The 17,673-nt window shown below is 37.0% G+C and overlaps 1 protein-coding gene and 1 long non-coding RNA gene across 2 annotated transcripts; both read right to left on the reverse strand.

Moving 5' to 3' along the window:
* Positions 1-271: 271 nt before the first annotated feature.
* On the reverse strand, positions 272-2,598 carry LOC127945103 (uncharacterized). The gene is made up of 4 exons (XR_008150516.1): positions 2,487-2,598; positions 1,811-1,828; positions 1,276-1,370; positions 272-673 (listed from the first exon to the last, which is right to left on the reverse strand). It is a non-coding gene; the product is annotated as an uncharacterized LOC127945103 (long non-coding RNA).
* Positions 2,599-4,473: 1,875 nt separating this feature from the next.
* On the reverse strand, positions 4,474-14,154 carry LOC127945097 (fibronectin type III domain-containing protein 7-like). The gene is made up of 12 exons (XM_052541676.1): positions 13,899-14,154; positions 13,323-13,583; positions 11,613-11,870; positions 10,963-11,214; positions 8,680-8,934; positions 8,118-8,375; positions 7,748-8,011; positions 7,111-7,365; positions 6,474-6,734; positions 6,117-6,146; positions 5,951-6,003; positions 4,474-5,144 (listed from the first exon to the last, which is right to left on the reverse strand). The coding sequence occupies exons 1-11, from the start codon at positions 14,152-14,154 to the stop codon at positions 5,981-5,983; spliced, it is 2,373 nt and encodes a 790-aa protein (XP_052397636.1). The 3' UTR covers positions 4,474-5,144; positions 5,951-5,980.
* Positions 14,155-17,673: the final 3,519 nt, after the last annotated feature.

The raw sequence follows: 17,673 nt of genomic DNA on the forward strand, positions 1-17,673 counted from the left end.
AGCTGCAGCTCATCCAGAACACTGCTGCCAGGATTCTGACTAGAACATCTGAGCATATCACACCAGTCCTCATTAACTTCCAGTTACATTTAAGATTGATTTTAAAGTACTTCTACTTGTCTAGAAGTCACTCAAAGACCTAGGACCAAAATACATTGCTTCCAGAATCTGCCTCCAGAAGAGATCAGATGTGCTAAAACACTAGTCACATTTAAATCTAGACTCAAAACTCATCTGTTTAGCTGTGCATTTATTTGAATGAGCACTGTGCGATGTCCGACCTGATTGCACTGTATTTTATGTATTAACTGTAAGATCATTTTCTATTTCTAACTGTTTTAAATTCAAGTCAATTTTTAAATAATTTCCAAAGTTTTAAAATTGCTTGTTTTACTTTTGTTCTTCATGATTATTTTACTTCATTTTATGTAAAGCACTTTGAATTACCATTTTGTTCGAAATTTGCTATATAAATAAACTTGCCTTGCCTTGCTACAGCAACCTCCCCCACCACACACACACACACACGCAAAATTGTAGAGGGCCTCGCACATCAACTTTGCACAGGGCCTCTCACCCTCCTTGCGACGGCTCTGCTGGGGCATATTTTAAACAAAAGGCAGTGGCTGCTGCAGTATTTGCCCCGTCTCTTTTGATGTTTTCTGGACACTCTCTGTAAGAAATATTTGAATAAGAAAATGTGTAAGTATAGGATATGATGCACTATAGTTAATGAATGTAATCATTAACTATTTATTTGCCTTCCACAGAATACATTTAGACCACTTACACTATTGATTTGGTTTCTTAGAAAAAAATAAAAATCTACCCTAGCTTTAAAAGCCATGAATGTAAATTACATGCTATAAGTCATCAAAATATATTTCAGCTTGTGATGCAATTGACAAACACTAAGCAGACAATCTAGCAAAAGAAAACCATGACAACAAAGACACATTGCAGTATTTTTTTGCAGAGTGTCTTAAGGTAAATTAACATTTAATGTCTAATACATTAAATGCAAAAACAATTGTTAGAGAATGCAAAAACAATTGTTAGAGTTCTGAACAATAAAGATAGGCTGGCAACAGGAATGACCTGCCAATCAATAAGAAGTGTATATATGGAAGTTTGTGTGATTTCTGTGTGACAGATGAGTACCTACAATACGAGGTTACTGGTTTTCACTAAACCAACTAAAACAGAAACTAAACAACGCTGAATGTCACAATGATATGATGCTAATATTTGTATTATATGTTAATTTTGTTTTACCTGTGACAACAGTGTACAGATTGATCTTGGTGAAAGCAAGCTTCCCCTTCCCCCACTTCATACTGAAACAGGCCATGACCTCATTTTTCATCAACCTGTGGATACAAGAGTAATACCCAAATAATTAATTATACATGACACATTATGAGGCAGGTGTTATAGTTTCTGTTACGTGTTCATCATATCTAGTATAATGCAGATATCATACAGGTCCTCCAGTTGGTACTAGATTAAAAGTCATAGGCTCACCCAAACTGGCAGGTTTTTATCTTATTGCAAAACAACTGATATTGTGCAATTTCAAAATGTAAAACCAACACTATTTCAACAACTTGGCCTGTAAATATTAATTTCATTCATTTTCTCCTTGCTAGCAACTGTAAAGTGCAAAATTATAGGATAACAGAAGAGCACACAAGAAAACCAGAAGAATCAGATTAACTACCTTCAATCTATTAATATTTTAATCTAATTAATGTAATATATTAAAGCAGATTGTTCTAGCGGCTCTTTTATAAATGAACAAAAAACATACCTTACAACAATATGGCTTCTTCAGAACATGGCAAAGAGATAAATGCAAAACAAAGCAAAAACAAAACAAAAGTTATAACCTCATATAGTATAGCCCCTAAATTCACACTATATTAAATACTATACCTTAGTGATAAACTTAAACCCCAAATATAAAACTAGAGCTTGTAGAAGAAAAGGCTGTTTTTGCTTAAAATAAATAAAAAAGGAGCCTCTTTACATCGTGTGTAGAAATCTGACAGCTAAAGGAGATCCAAAATTAATTAAACTTGTACAGCAGAATATTAAGTTACTATAAACACCTGTATAACTAATTCGCATGACACAACTGAAGAAAAAAAAGCATTGAATCGAACAAATTTCATGATGAAAAGCTTAACGTTAAATTATTCGAAACAATAATAATAATAATATAATAATTAAAAACATATGTCTCAAGTTTAAACTTTATTTGAACTGTTTTTCAGCGCTAACAGTTAGATGGCTTTAATGACTCAGGCGTTTTTATTTCAGGGATATAACAGTTAACGTTACCATTTTTTAATTAATTATCTCTACCCATCGTCTTGCAGCTAAAACACTTCGATGTATTTGATACGTATTACAAGTAATATCATTATATAGGGGGGCATAAACACTTTTACGTTATACATGATCTAATACCCAGATATACTCACCACAGTTTGAGCTGTAAGTGCACCGCAGGCCGCCTGATAAACTGATGCCTGCCGATCCAAAAAAGACCGCCAAGTAGTCGCAAAATGGCGCAATAGCGCGATGTCACCGTGTCACCGTGTTGCATTATGTTTGGGCGTGGGGGGGGGGGGGTATTTTTTGCACAAAAAATACAAATAATAATCATAATAATAATAAAAATCCAAATAAAATAAACAATAATATACTTTAAATTAACTTGTATTATTCTGTAGTGCTTATTCACAAAATCCATACACAGAAAAAGTTTAAGCATATTCATCATTGATGGATGAGATCAACATTTAAATATGAAATTTGTAATTTTAAATTTTTAACTAGAATGTACTTTAAATATGAAAAATGCAAGTAAGAAGCAGCAATCAATCTGATCAATTATTTTATATATTTAAAAAAAACATATATAAGAACAGAAATTATAGCAAAGGAATTAGACATTTATATTGCATAATTATAAGACTGTACAATAAACAGTCATGCTTGCATTGTCTGCATGCACTCACTTTACTTTCCAACACAAAGATCAACAAGTATTGTACTATACTATACAGTATTTTATCTCATCCAATATTATGAGGAGACGCCTTGCCTTCTAGGAGTAAACGCCCCTGCTTATAACAATTAAGGGGGGGGGTGAAATGCTCATTTTCACTCAATCTCCTGTTAATCTTGAGTACCTATAGAGTAGTACTGCATCCTTCATAACTCCAAAAAGTCTTTAGTTTTATTATATTTATAAGAGAAAAATAGTCTGTGCTGATTTTTTCCGGAAAAACACGAGCCGCTGGAGGCGTGACGTGTGGGCGGAGCTAAAGAATCACGAGCGCGAGTAGGCTTTTGCGTTGAGAGCATTTGGAAGTTGTGACATTACCGTGAGGAAAAAAAAAAACATCAAAAGGTTTCATCATCAAGGTTTACTTGATGTGCTTACGTGCTTACGTGCCGACAGCTAAGTTAACAACACAGAGATATTTGAAGCAGTTTTACTCACCGCCTGCGGTTCCAACACACGATCGTGACCCTTTTTCGTTGGGACTGCATTATCCTTAAGAAATAAACGATATGCAAATCCGACGTCAAACTGGGCCTTGTTTGTAAAACAAGCATCTTCGAAATGCAGGGAACAAACAAAAACACTTGCACAACTCCGTCGATGCTCTTTAAAAATAAACTCCGTCCACTGGTCTCTGGATGATTTTTTTTTGGTAATCTGTGCAGGGTTGTCTTGCCCTCGCAACCAAAAACACACTTCTTTTGTGACTTTTCGCGACGCTCTTGCTCTGATCAGTGAAATGTGTGCTCAGCCTTGCAATACGGGTGCGTGCGCTCTTCCGGCAGAAGTGCCCTCAGGACCCATATAAGGAAATTCCGCTCCATCTAATGTCACACAGAGCCATACTCGAAAAAAACTTTCCGAAACTTGTGACAAACCGGAAGAAGTATTTTTGGAACAGAAATACTCCTTCAAATGTACAACTTAATTTTTGAAACTTTGTCCATGTTAAGCATGGGAATCCAACTCTTTAACAGTGTAAAAAACTCAGTATGCATGAAATAGCATTTCACCCCCCCCCCCTTTAAATTTAGTTTAATTCAAGTTTATTTGTATAGCACTTTTCATGATACAAATCCTTGCAAAGCAGCTGTTAAATATATGTTTCTACAATTTATTTTGTAGTAGCTTATTAGTGGTGACTGTCACTAAATGTACATATGGCAGAAATGTAAGGAAAAATCAATTAAATGTAATCAAACAGACGATGAACATAATAAACAGCAATTATTATAACAGTTGTGGCCATGTGACTTCTCTTTAGAAATGGGGAAGTACACTGATTTGAAACAGAAACTGACACACATAATTAATGCAGAGAATTAATTTTACTATCAAACTCTAGATGTTCATTCACATCCCAACAAATCATACATTTGACAAACATCCAAGGGAAGTTCAATTAACAGTTGGATGTAGATTTCCCTCAGAGGCACAACATCCTTTGGGCGAGTTCAAATTCAGTTACTGCTCAGGTTCATCTTTCTTTAAAAAAAAAAAAAAAACGAAAACATAACAAAACAGGGAAATTACCATTAGTTTCACTTTATGTTTGTTAAAATTATTCCTGGAAACTGATGCATAGACATAGCCACTTTTTTTTTTTTTTTAAATTGAGATGTTTGAATGTTGCTTAGAACAAAATGTTAATTAAAAAAGAGTTTATTGAATAATGTGACAGACAGGATCATGAATTTTCTTCAAGGAAAGTCCCTGAGATAACATTAGGGATCCCTGAAATTAATCATAATAATATCAATTAATTGTTTGTAGAACTGGATGGATTGTGTATTCATCACATATTTTAAGAAAACTTCAAATTAATCATATAACATGATTGACATAAATTACATTACATCTTTAAAGCAATTTAAATATATAAAAATAAGTGATTGGACAGTGTTGAATCATGAGTAATTACATTATTTGCGTAATTATATTCAAATGATTTTTGTAGCCAGTGCAGACTGTAAATTATTTAGTTGTGAAGCATTCATTTTCTTTCCTGGTTTGGGGATTTTAATTTTTTATTTTTTTGAAGGGTCCAGTTGTCCAATATTACCAGAAGCTGTACAAGAGAAAACAATAAGTCAGAGTTATTTAAAATACTAGAACTGATTATATAAATGACAGTAATTGTTTCAGTAGTATGGTCATGGGTTATCTTTGTGTATCCTATTCTTCTTGCAAATTCAGAATGGCGACACAGTTAAAAGTTTTAAGCTGTACCCTGTACTGTACAGACAAGAATTTGCCAAAATACACCCTTTTTATATTAAAATCAAGCAAGCAATCCCAGCCCAAATGAGAAAAACTGACACAAAAGTAACATAGCACATTACTTTCTATAGAAGGTAACTAAGTAATGCAATTAGTTTTTTTTGTTTTTTTTTTAAGAGAGTGACACAATTTTGTATCTCTTTTATCTCTTACTAAACTGATGTTAATATGAGTACACTAATGTTAAAATGAAAATTTGATGTAATTCTAGAATAAAACACTACTGTTCACTTTTAAGAAGTTGTTGTAGGGGTGCTTTCTTACGAAAAGTGAAACGTGAGTAAGTTCTATCAGAATCAGCTTTATTTGCCAAGTGTGCACAAACACACAATGAATTTGTTGTGGTTTTACAGGAGCTCTCGCTACATAGATATACATAAACGTACAAATATGACACGAGATAGTTACAGAAGTGCACAGAACTGGCTCAGTAACAGCTGAGTAAAACTGTGTCATCTGAGTATGTGGCACTTTAAACTTTTATCTTATCGCACACTGAATATTGCATTATTTGACGAGTTATTGCATATTACATTGTTATTCAATATCGCACAGGACTAGTAATGAAGACACATGTGTTTGTACTGGCCATACCTCACTGTTTGATGGACATCCATTCCATCATTATCTTTTTCCTTGATAGAGCACTGAGAGTAAAGAAAGGCTTCAATTAAAAAGTGTCAAATATTTTAATTTCAAGTAACAGAGCACTATTCTTCAATATATGGACATGTTTGCCTTATTTTTGCCTTATTCTTACCCAGTCCAAGACTGCTGCCCACACATGTGACTGAAAGACAGAACATAACACATATTTCAACAGATATTATGAACTATAGTGGCCCAAAAAGTATTTGGGCCTAGGCAGCACTTACAGATAGTTTGAATGACAATGCTTTATATAAATTAGCAAAGGAAGTGGCATTTGTTTCAAAGAAAAAGAAACAATAATTTCACAAAATTATTTGTTGAGTTTAAGATGATAAAAACAACAGTTAAAAGGTTCTTGTTCATATCTGCTTGGACACCTGTGTGAACATTTGATTTGCTTGGAGATCCCATTTGGTTTGATATTTTATCTCAGTCATTTTTAGACTTCTGTAGTGATCTTCATTACCTGAATAGATCCTGCTTGTACAGTATTGGACTTTGGTTCCGTCTGGGTTCAGTGGGGCGACGACCACCGAGTACACCTGACCGCACACGATCTCAGACACAGTGCATGTGTAGATGCCGGGCTCTGGGCTGCACGTGTGAGTCTGGCCGCTTCCGGTGACTTCGGCTGTGTATTTGGTGATGGCACTGTTGGACCTCCAGCGCACAATCAGTGTGTTATTGCTTCCTCTATAGAGACGGATGCCTGAGGGACAGCACTGACCTTGAAAGAGACGACAACGTTTGATGAAACTCCACACTTACATGTTGTGATTAGACTAAACAGATGAAATTACAACTGAAACCTTCATACACGTTAGCTGACATTATTTACTGATTTTATAAATGCTGCATTAACTACAGTTCAACAACACCTACATATCTATTTGGCAGTTGGCTACCAATATATATATGTCAAGAAAGCACCTAAATGCAACAATCTCATAATTATGGAAGGAAAGTTTGAAATTACCAATAGCAACTAGGGTTACTTTTAAAATTATGGAAGCAGTGCAATTTTTTATTATTATTATTTGTCTAATGAAACAAACAAAACATATCTTCACTTTTGAGAAGATGCTATGTATGTGAGGACGTACTGGCAGAGAATCCGTGATAGGTGCACTCCGCCTTGTGTCCGGTGCTACTGATGGCTTCCAGTGAGACTGTATAGTTAGTGCCACAGGTGATGCATCCCATCACACATTCTGTTTCCATAGTGTGACACTGCGCATGGCCGCGTGGTGAAGACAGAGAGGTGATGTAGGTCTGGGCGCCATTAGCAGGCGACCATGTCACATTTGTCATAGCCTGGGTCACATGACTCACCGTGAGATTGTCTGGACAGCAAGGTGCTGAAAAAAATAAATAAATCATACAAAAAGTAATATTGTAAACTTTAAAACTAAAAAGATGTACAGGTTGTGTTTCAAAATCCAAGACAGCATTCTAATTGAAATGGAAGCTCACAAGGGACCAGGAAGTACAAAAGAGACTTGCCTCACATTTGATTGCAGTAGTTTTCTGTTAGCATGTTGCTAAGATAATGCCACCATGAGCTTAAACATATAGGACATACTGTACAAATACTGGGTTAAATAACCTTTTCTTTTTTTAGTTTATAGTCTATTTTCAATCATCTTGAATGTATTTTAGCTGCCTATGTGGGTTGTCTTTATCTTTTCTTTTTGACCCACATGGCTTCCTGACTGGTTTGAATCACCAGGAAATCCTTACCTGTTTCCAGGGGCATGGTGAAACTGGGCATGCTCTCTCCAGCTGAAGTTGATGCGATGGTACTGACTTCATAGACGGAGCCACAGGGCAGGTTGGACACCAAACAGGAAGAGCCGTTTGAGTGACAGACGTGTGTGTCGCCTACTAAGCCAATCACACTGACGGTGTAGTTGGCAGCTGTGTTATCAGAAGTCCAGCTAACCAGCACACTAGAACTAGACATGTTAGTCTGGCTCACACTGGTGATCTCAGGCATGCACGGAGCTATTCGGAAGAAAGAAAATGAGCGAGTGCGTGTACAGTATGCATGTGACACATACACAAGATATGTATGTTGGATGTATGTTCCACATTGTGTGTATGATTATACCTGTTTCATGCGTTTGTGGACTACAGGTGAGGTTGCAGCCACTTATGTCATTGCATGGTATGACGACTACACTGTACCAGCTGTTGCAATTGAGGTCAGAGAGGGCACACCTGGGCGCTGTGTCATTACACAGAATCACTTCATTTGCATCCACAGCACGCGTCTCATAGAGATCTGCACCACGCACAGGAGACCACTCCATTATCAGTGTCTCCCAAGAAGCTGCAGAAACCGTTGTGAGCGCTGGACAGCAAGGCACTGGGGATAACAGGTTGAGATAAAAAAGCTTGTTTGTTTTTTTACGTAAAAATAATTTTTTAATTAACTATTAAAAATGGTCAGGAAAAGCAGCTACTGGCACTAGGGAGGAGGTCGTTCCAGAGAGAATTGGGCAAATAAGATTGTGAGTGCAACATGAATCAATATTTATGCCTGGTTTCTTGTAAGAAAGGTACTGTACATTGTACATGTTGCATATAGATTAGCTTAAACCTCAGAGCTAACATACATGGACCAAAAAACACAAAACTCCAAATAATGTTACAGCATCTTTAAAACTCACAGGTGGTGTGGTTGAGCAGAGGTCCTGGGGGACTGGGTCCAGCGTGGTTGTGTGCAAACACATTCATGATGTAAGAGTATCCGCACAGGCAGTGAAACTGACAGTATAGCTCAGTTGAGTTGCACATCCCCTCTATGCCACTGTCACTTTTAATAAATGTGGTGTAGTATTCTGCATGAGGGACAGCGCTCCACTTCACTGAACAGTTGCCGGGCACCAATTCCTCCACCCAGATGGGCTGCGGGGGACAAGGAACTGACAAACAACATATTAAGCAATAAGGGAGACTGCAGAAGGCAAGATTCGCAGGGAAAATAGCTGCGAAGCTGTTCACACAAAACTATCGATTCTTCAGAAAACTTGCAATATAGCTCTTCAGACCTATGGGTAGATCTGTTTTTAAATAACATTGTGTATGCATGTCTAACCTCTTGTGAATGCATGTGAATTGAGTAATAACCTTTGCAAAGTTGTTGAATATCGATTAGGCATCTTTGATATGCAGTGCCTGCCCTCCCTATACAGTATGTAAAGTACACAAGGAGCATAGAGCCCCGAACCACCTCTTGCTCCCAAAGAGCATTTAATGAGCAGGGCTGTGCAACTAATAGAATTTTAGTTTGGTTTTTGATTTTGGCTTCAGTGTTTATGAAAACACAATGCCACATTCCATTACTTTCCTTTAAAGCGCTGTGCTGTCTCCCGTTCTACAGTACTACAGTAATGTCCAAATCAGTCAAATCATGTAAAATGACTGTAATTAGGGGTGCTCCGATCAAGATCGGCCGATCGTTATGCGCATCTCGTCAGTAAAGCCGGTTCTCTAATCAGCAGTTAATTCCATCAGGTGCGTGATTTCACATAGAGCAGCTGTTACTACACAGAGCCGTTATTAACTGAGAAGATGCGCAAATCACGTTAATTTTCAGCGTTTATTGGCCCATCTTCTCAGTTAACAACGGCTCTGTGTAGTAACAGCTGCTCTATGTGAAATCACGCACCTGATGGAATTAACCGCTGATTAGAGAACCGGCTTTACTGACGAGATGCGCATAACGATCGGCCGATCTTGATCGGAGCACCCCTAACTGTAATAATATGCATTCTCCTGCTGCACTGTTTTTTGTTTTCCCCATCACAAAGTTTTGCTTAGGACCCCAGAATTCCAGGACTGGCACTGTTGATATGTACCATAATAATGGTCGGTCAAAGTAGTAATTGTTGTCATATAACTGTGAAAGTTGTTGAATATCCTGTTTTCAGTGGACTGAGGGAGCTTTGTGTTGTTAACATTTTGGTACAACCCGTCCTCCATCCAATACGCTCGTATAGGTTGTTTGTCCAAATCCCTGAAATACGACCCATCAGAGCGTATACTACAATTGAGCCCCTATCAGCAAAAGGTTGTTTGCATATTAATGTGTTGTACTCTTTTATTTGCACTCTGATTTGCATTTCGTGTAGCTCAGTTGGTAGATTATTGCGTTATACCTTGATATGTAATCTTGCTATCATGGGTTCGATCCCAGGGAACGGACGTGTACGAAAATGTATATGCTCAATAAATCATAATTTAGCATGATTTCTGTGAGGGTTAGGTTTAGGGGTGGGGTTAGGTGTGGTCATTCGAACGAATAAGCAACCTAGTAAAATATGTACGAATTACTGGGAGATCGGTTGTAAAAAGTCCACACATTGCATTTAAATAAACGTGCGTTTTGATTGGTAATGACGTTATACGTCATTTCTTGATGACAGACGCAACGCGATACTGTCATTATTTTTATGCCCGAACTTTAAAATGTAAATATAGGTCATAATAAGGTGCTTGCACTATATGGTCGTTTTTTGTTGGAGGACAGGCTCTTTTGGTATGTCTACATCAAAAGTGTCCAAACCTGTTCCTGGAGGGCCATTATCCTGAAGATCTGAGCTGCAAACCTAATTAAACTCATCTGAACCAGCTAATTCAGTTGATTGAAAACTCAAATCAAGTGTGTTGGAGCTTAACTCAGGACGTTGAGTCTCCAGGAGCAGGATTGGACTGCCTTGGTCTACATAGTAAATGTGTGTTTAGTCCCGCTAAACCAGCTAATCAAGGTCTTTAGGATCATTATAAACTTCCAGAAAGTTGTGTTAAAGTTAAACTCTACAAGAAATTGGCCCTCCAGGAAAATAATTGGACACCCTTGACATAGTAGGTCAAACTGAGCAAGAACATTGTGTTATCTGTGACATGACCTTTTAATGGCAAACTAGTTTATGTGTGAATCGTTTACTCACATGAAATGATCTGTACTGGGTAAGAGGGAACGCTGTTTCCAGCTTGGTTGATAGCGATCACTGTGACAGAGTTTGTCTCTCCACAGCTCAGAGGAATCAGGACGCAGGAGTTACTAGATGAGGAGCAGTTCTGTCCGGTCGAGCTTGTGGCTACATACTGCTCCGCACCCTTAGTTGGGCCCCACGACACCACAATACCAGCATCAGGGTTTCTTGTTACCACCAGCTCAATGGACTGAGGAGTGGGAGAACCTGTGGAGACACAGACACACACAATGATTAATATGTCAGCATTCGCAGGGCAACTGTCCTGCACAGCGTAGCTTCAAGCATAATGAAACACACCGAAGCCAGGTCATCAAGGCCTTTGGGCCTTTACTGGAAACTTTCATTCAGGTGTGTTAAAACAGATTAAAGCTAAACTCTGCAACATGTCCACACTCCAAGGAGCAGAATTGGACAGCTCTGCCCAACATGCTGTACTTGGTGTGCATGCCTTCTTGGCTGCTCTTTTATTGACCCCTTTCTTTTCCTTAAATGTTAATTACAGGTATAACAAATACGTAAAAGTTTAAATGTATATCAAGTGCAGCAGTTTCAGTCTACTTAAGTATTAAATAAACTCTCTCTTTCCAACTCTATTGTCTTACGTGTGATCTGGCAAACTGTGAATTCATCTCCGGGAATGTTCTCAGGACTCCATGCATTTCCTTTAACACAGTATTCGGTTCCTGCCTCCAGGTCTGGAAAGTAAACCTGAGTTTCTGTGGTGTTGAGGGCACTTTGGCTGAACGAGCCTTCCTTGATGATGCTGAGACTGTAGAGGACAGCGTGATTCACTGGTTCCCACTTCACCAGGATGCTGCTGTTGCTGGGAGAGCTGGTGTTGAACTGGGGAGCAGAAAGGACTGGTGTCCAACAGAAGAGAAAAACTAATAGTGAGAGCTCATCTGTGTTGTGACCAAAGGTAATGAAGATTTTTTTCTGAAGGTTGAATACCAAGCAAAGTGATCTAATTCTGATCCTTTCAACTTCAACTTTCAACTTTATTTTATTTGTATAGCACATTTTTACGCAATTTTGTCAACCAAAGTGCTTCGCGATTTAACAGAAAGCATATACAAAGATTAAAAAAACAATAAAATCTAACATAATTAGTAAGAATAAACCACATTATGAACAAACCAACAGATGACAAACATCCTTTATCAGGTCATTACACATTTGGGTTGTTCCTCTACAAAAGGGCTCTACGATGGTCTTTCCTCTGCGAAAGCTAATGTAAAAATATTAGCTTTCAACTGAGACTTAAAATCCTAGATTTATTTAGTGATATGGCTATGAGGGACAGTTAACAGGTGTCAGATGGCTTTACATAATGAGGACAGTGCCTTTCCTTTCCTTTCCTTTTAGTTTCTTCACTTCCCATCACTTAATTTCCTGTCCTGTCTTTGCATATCATTTTCATCCCTCTCCCATGAATTTATTTAAATTTTCTTCCATTACTTTCTGTTCCCCTCCATTCCCAGTCCTTTCCTGTTTTGCCATGTCCTTTATGTCCTCTATCATTCCCTTTCATTCCCTTTAGGTCCCTACTGGTCTATTTCATCATCTTCAGTCCCTCTGTTCCTTTTCTCTTCCGGCAGGTCAATTTCTTGTTCTGTCCTACCCTTCCCCTGTCTGTCCTGTTCTTTACTGCTGTCTTTCATTGACAGTTGCGTTTGGCAACTGGATTCTTTTCACTAAACCCTAGGCCTTGGTTCTACTCTTACCACTTCCGGCTGTTTCATAATTGGAACAGTTCTCAGATTGCTTAAGTTGTTTAAAGAAAACACCCCATTGTTATGTTTTGGATCATGTGCATGACGTAAATCTGTGGATATTTGTGATACAATATCATATCGAGGCTACTCTGGGAATCAAGTTCCCTTCCCTTATTATTTCCTTGGTGACCGTCTCAGGTGGAAAACGTGCTACCTGAACAATGACACAAAACCGCTGAAGGCCCTGAGGTGAAGGCACAGAATACATTTTCTGTGCCATGTCCTTTGAGGAGGACAGCCCTTTTGTCATAGTTCAACTTCTCATATTTTGCCTACAGAGCTAACCCGGTATATTGTTACTTAGGGACACATGCGTGAGAAACCTATTTCACTGAAAATGTGAACACAAGCTATGCATGCTAGTAAACATCAAGCCCATGAGATCAGCCATGTAGCTTATCCTGATCTTTCTCAATGAGAAGATAAGTTTACAGTACTGGGTGAAGGTTAGAGAATAGCCAAATCTGTCCCTTCATGAATGGATCATTTCTTTGGTCTCTAGGTCAAAAAGGGTGGAGAGAGACTAGAAGAATATACCTGTCTTAGCCCCCACGGGGTAGGAAGGCTGGCTTCTGCCTGCGCTGTTGACGGACATGACACTAAGAGTGTAGTCTGTGTATGGTTGGAGGTTTGTGATAGTGCCCGGAGAGCCAGGTACTGGGATCTCTGAGAAGAATGATCCGTCATCTGTCTCAGCACGCAGGATGTAGGAAGTGGCACCGGAGACCATAGGGAATTCCACAGTGATGCTCTGGCTTTCTTTAGAGGATGCCATCACAATGGTGGGCACATCAGGAGCTGAACATAAGATAAGACATTTTACAGTTCCATTCATTTCAAGCATCATCCGTTTACTGCAGTTAACACTTGGAGCATAATTTATATATATAAAAAAAGTTTAACTGCTTCAAGGTCAATTCAACAAACAAGACGCTAAGCCTGAAACAGGATTAAAAAGTTCAGGAATTCTATTTTGATAACCTAGAATTATCACAGAATTTAAAAACTGTAATTTCCTGGAATAAAAATATCATGGAAATTTCTTTCAATTCTGAAGACACTTCCTAGATCCTATCACTCTTTAGCAAGCCATGTACAGATTTCAGTACGCACCAGTAGATCCATCCACAGCAGCATCTGTCAGCATGTTCATTTGGCTGTCCAGGGCCTCGACACGAAAGGTGTACGCAGTGTTGGGATTTAGAGAATTGATGGAGCCCATAATAGTGTTTTGTCCAAAGCTGGCAAAGACAATGGGGACTTGAGAGTTTCGGAGAGAAGCTGTTACTCTGTAGGACAATGCTCCTTCATATTTGCTCCAGCGCAATACTGTGCTCTTTGATGTCACCGTAAAAACGCTCACGGTCATTGTGCTGCCTGAAAAGACAAAAAAAAAAAAACGTTTGGTCGGTTAATTTTAACACAAATCACAACCAAGAACAGCATATTTATGAGTATGAATTTGAAATTAAACAGATACTGTGATTTTGATCCAGATGAGCAGTACCTGATGCCTGTAAATGAAAGCATTCATAAATACTTTTATTAGATTGTAAACATTAGTATAATTTGCACTTTTTTATTCTAAGTGGTTTTTATAACTGCATAGCATTTGTAAAAAAAAAAAAAAAGTATGAATACATGACAGAATCATAATTTTTTTACATTTTATTTTAAAGTAGTACCATTTTCTTTGATGTCACATCATTCAATGACACATGTTATGGAGTACTCAATTTCTAAATAAAGGTAAATGAAAAGTGAATCAATAAAATGTGACATAACCCTACCTGTGAGACTATTCCAAGCAAAAGCACCAGCCCCTTGATTCCTCCATGGCCTGCCATCTGTTTTCTCTGTTTGAATCCTGACTTCTTCTTTTTTTTTATCTAAACTCTGCAATCTCTTCTGTTTCTTGTGTTTTGGCTGACTATATGAACTTTTTCTTAAAGGCATCTCAGATACTTTAACCTAACCCTGCCTCCTCGGAAGAGCTGGCCAGTAAGAGTTGGGGATGAGAATGATCTGGCCAATCCGAAGTTAAGATTACACATGCATTAAAAAAGTGTAACAGAAGATGGGGGGATGCTGTATAGCCTGCGCAGTCTAATGTAAATAATGCAGTTTATACACATTTGTGTATTGAGTTTTAGTTATTCTATTAGTTAGTTAGTCTATAGTTAGTTTTAGCAATAGTTGTTTTAGCTAAAAAACATTAATTCTAAAATATTACACGGGTATGTTGTCACTGCAATCTTTTCTTTAAGAAAAATTAAAAGGAGATGTCTCACCACAATATCTATTTTGTTAATTTAAGGATTAAACATTTATTTTGTATGTATAATTATATTAAATAATTCTGAATTCAGACATATATGCTGTTGCTTTTTATGTTTACTTTTTGTGTGTAAAGGTCATTGCAGGTGATGGCTGTTCTGAGGAGTGCATGGTATAATTATTCTTAATTTTCAAAAATGTTGCTAAATTATGTAATAATTTTGATCATGTGTCACAGTTTATTGGTGTTATGCTGATAACTTGCAGATTTAACATATTATTTCCAAACTGTCCTTTGATCTTAAAACTACCATAATAGGCAATTTTAGAAAAATCTGGTTTTATCTGTGGTGTTACTGCCTCTCTTGGTGAAAATAGGATCACTAATATAGTCAGTAAAAAAACATCCATGCCTTTAAGCATGAATTTTACTGAACATTTCAATTTTAAAAACATATTGTTATTAAAAATAACTAATTCCTTTCCTATGTCATTCCAATTGAAGAATGACCCCTTTAATCAACTTTATCATGACTCCAGAGCATTGATGATGGAATGTTCAATAGTTGTTTTTTTTTTTGTTTTTTTTTTGATTCTTTGTTTGTTTTTTGTAATCCTTTAAGATATTAAACATTTTAACATATGCACCTATACAGAAATTGACTTAAAAAATAAACTCACTCCTAGGAAAAAAAAGAAAAAAAAAATAGAACAGGTCCTTCATCAAAACAGTGAATTCACAAAGCCAAATATAATACAAATTATTTTTTAAATATAATTTACAAAATCTATTCAAATAGACTGTTTAAACAAACTGTGGTTGAAGCTTATAAATCTGTGCATATATGGCAAGCCTTATTAACATTTAATCTATTTATTTATTTATTAGGTTCAAGTACTTATTGATTATTGTCATGATCCAGCCATTGAAATTCCGTTTGTTCACCACAACACAGACTCTCACACTACACAGTACACCCTGGACTACATTTCCCATGCTCCATTTTACCAATCACATTCACCTAATAACAATCACACCATGCACCTGAGACCAATGACACACACACAGCACAATCATCAGACACACTTTATAAGCATTGGACTTCCCCTCACACACTGGCGAGTATTGTTCTGCATATATCCCTCTCCTTGGGATAGCTGCGATACAAAGCCATTCCATGTTTGTATTCATAGTCTTGTCTTAGGTTCTTGTTTTCATAGTGCTGTCTTAGTTTCTGGTTTTCATACTCTTGTTTCAGTTTATAGTTTTCATAGTCTTGTGTCAGTTTATTGTTTTTATAGTCAAGTATTTTCATTGCCTTGCCCTCCTTCTCGTGTTTTGACACATTTGCTCTAGTTACTGGATTAACCCTCTTGTCTACCCCTTTTGGATATTGTTCTCTCATCGTAGACCCACGCTTGCCCTAGGATTATTCTTGTGTTTTTCCCTTTAAGTACCTGTTTGCCATTGTTTGACCCATGCCTGTTATGATCACGCCTCTGCCCAATAAAAGATTGAACAAAGATCTGCACATCTCTTCAGCCTCTTTACAATTATATACTTGTAATTATTTATTAGATATTAGTATTTATTTATTAGATACTAGTACTTATTGATTAAATACTAGTACTTATTCATTAGATACTAGTACTTATTTCAATACTGATCTCTCATCCCGGAGCTGCTGTCATAGCAACAGGTCCGTAAGCTTAAACCTGCTCGGGAGCAGGCTTATTTCATATAAACAGGATTAGATCGCTTCTTTTCAATCAGAACTGATACTCAAAATGTGTCTGCTATAACCGCTACTTTATTATAAGAGTATCGTACTGATCCAGGGACAATAACTTTAAATAATAATCATTAAAAAAATAATTTAAAAATAATATAAAAATGCTGTGTAGTCCTTAACAGCCTACTATAGACACAGCCAGTTTTACTCACTGAAATATTTATTTGTCATAAAATTACTTAATAATTTTATTAAGCTATTATAAGAGTGGCTTGATGGAGCGCAGGAGATGCAGATAACATGATAATGACCCTTAAGAAACTTTCATTAATGCTGTCATGTAACAAATCTTTCCAAATATAAATTGAAATGAATAGATAATTTCTACATTGAAATAAAAATGTAAAGACTGCACAACTATTATAAATAGCGAATCTAAATAATTGGGAATCATGAAAAAAATTCTAATAAAATAAAAACATGTATCTATTATCTTTTTCATGTATCTATTATAACATTTATGTAGTTTTGTTCGCTTGGCTGTTTCCTTATAAAATTCCAGAAATTTGTCAAGTTTTTCGTCGGGTGTCATTTTAAATTATATGACTTCATTACATTGCCGTCTTGCCACCAGCCAATCGATGCACTGCTGATCATGGTTTCGAGTATCAATACATATCCCCTTTTAAGACAACACATGAACGCGTCATTATCTCAGATAACTCAATCCAGCGATACTAATCATACACAACAGGTGTGTTCGAAGAACCCAATTGGCCGGATCATGATTATCATGATGATATCATCTTGGATGTGTCATTTGATCTTGGATGTAATAAGTGACGTACGAAGAACAGGCCCCTGGACACAACATAAAC

Source organism: Carassius gibelio, chromosome A23 (genome assembly GCF_023724105.1).
Source record: "Carassius gibelio isolate Cgi1373 ecotype wild population from Czech Republic chromosome A23, carGib1.2-hapl.c, whole genome shotgun sequence".
In the NCBI taxonomy this organism is placed as follows: Eukaryota; Metazoa; Chordata; class Actinopteri; order Cypriniformes; family Cyprinidae; genus Carassius; species Carassius gibelio.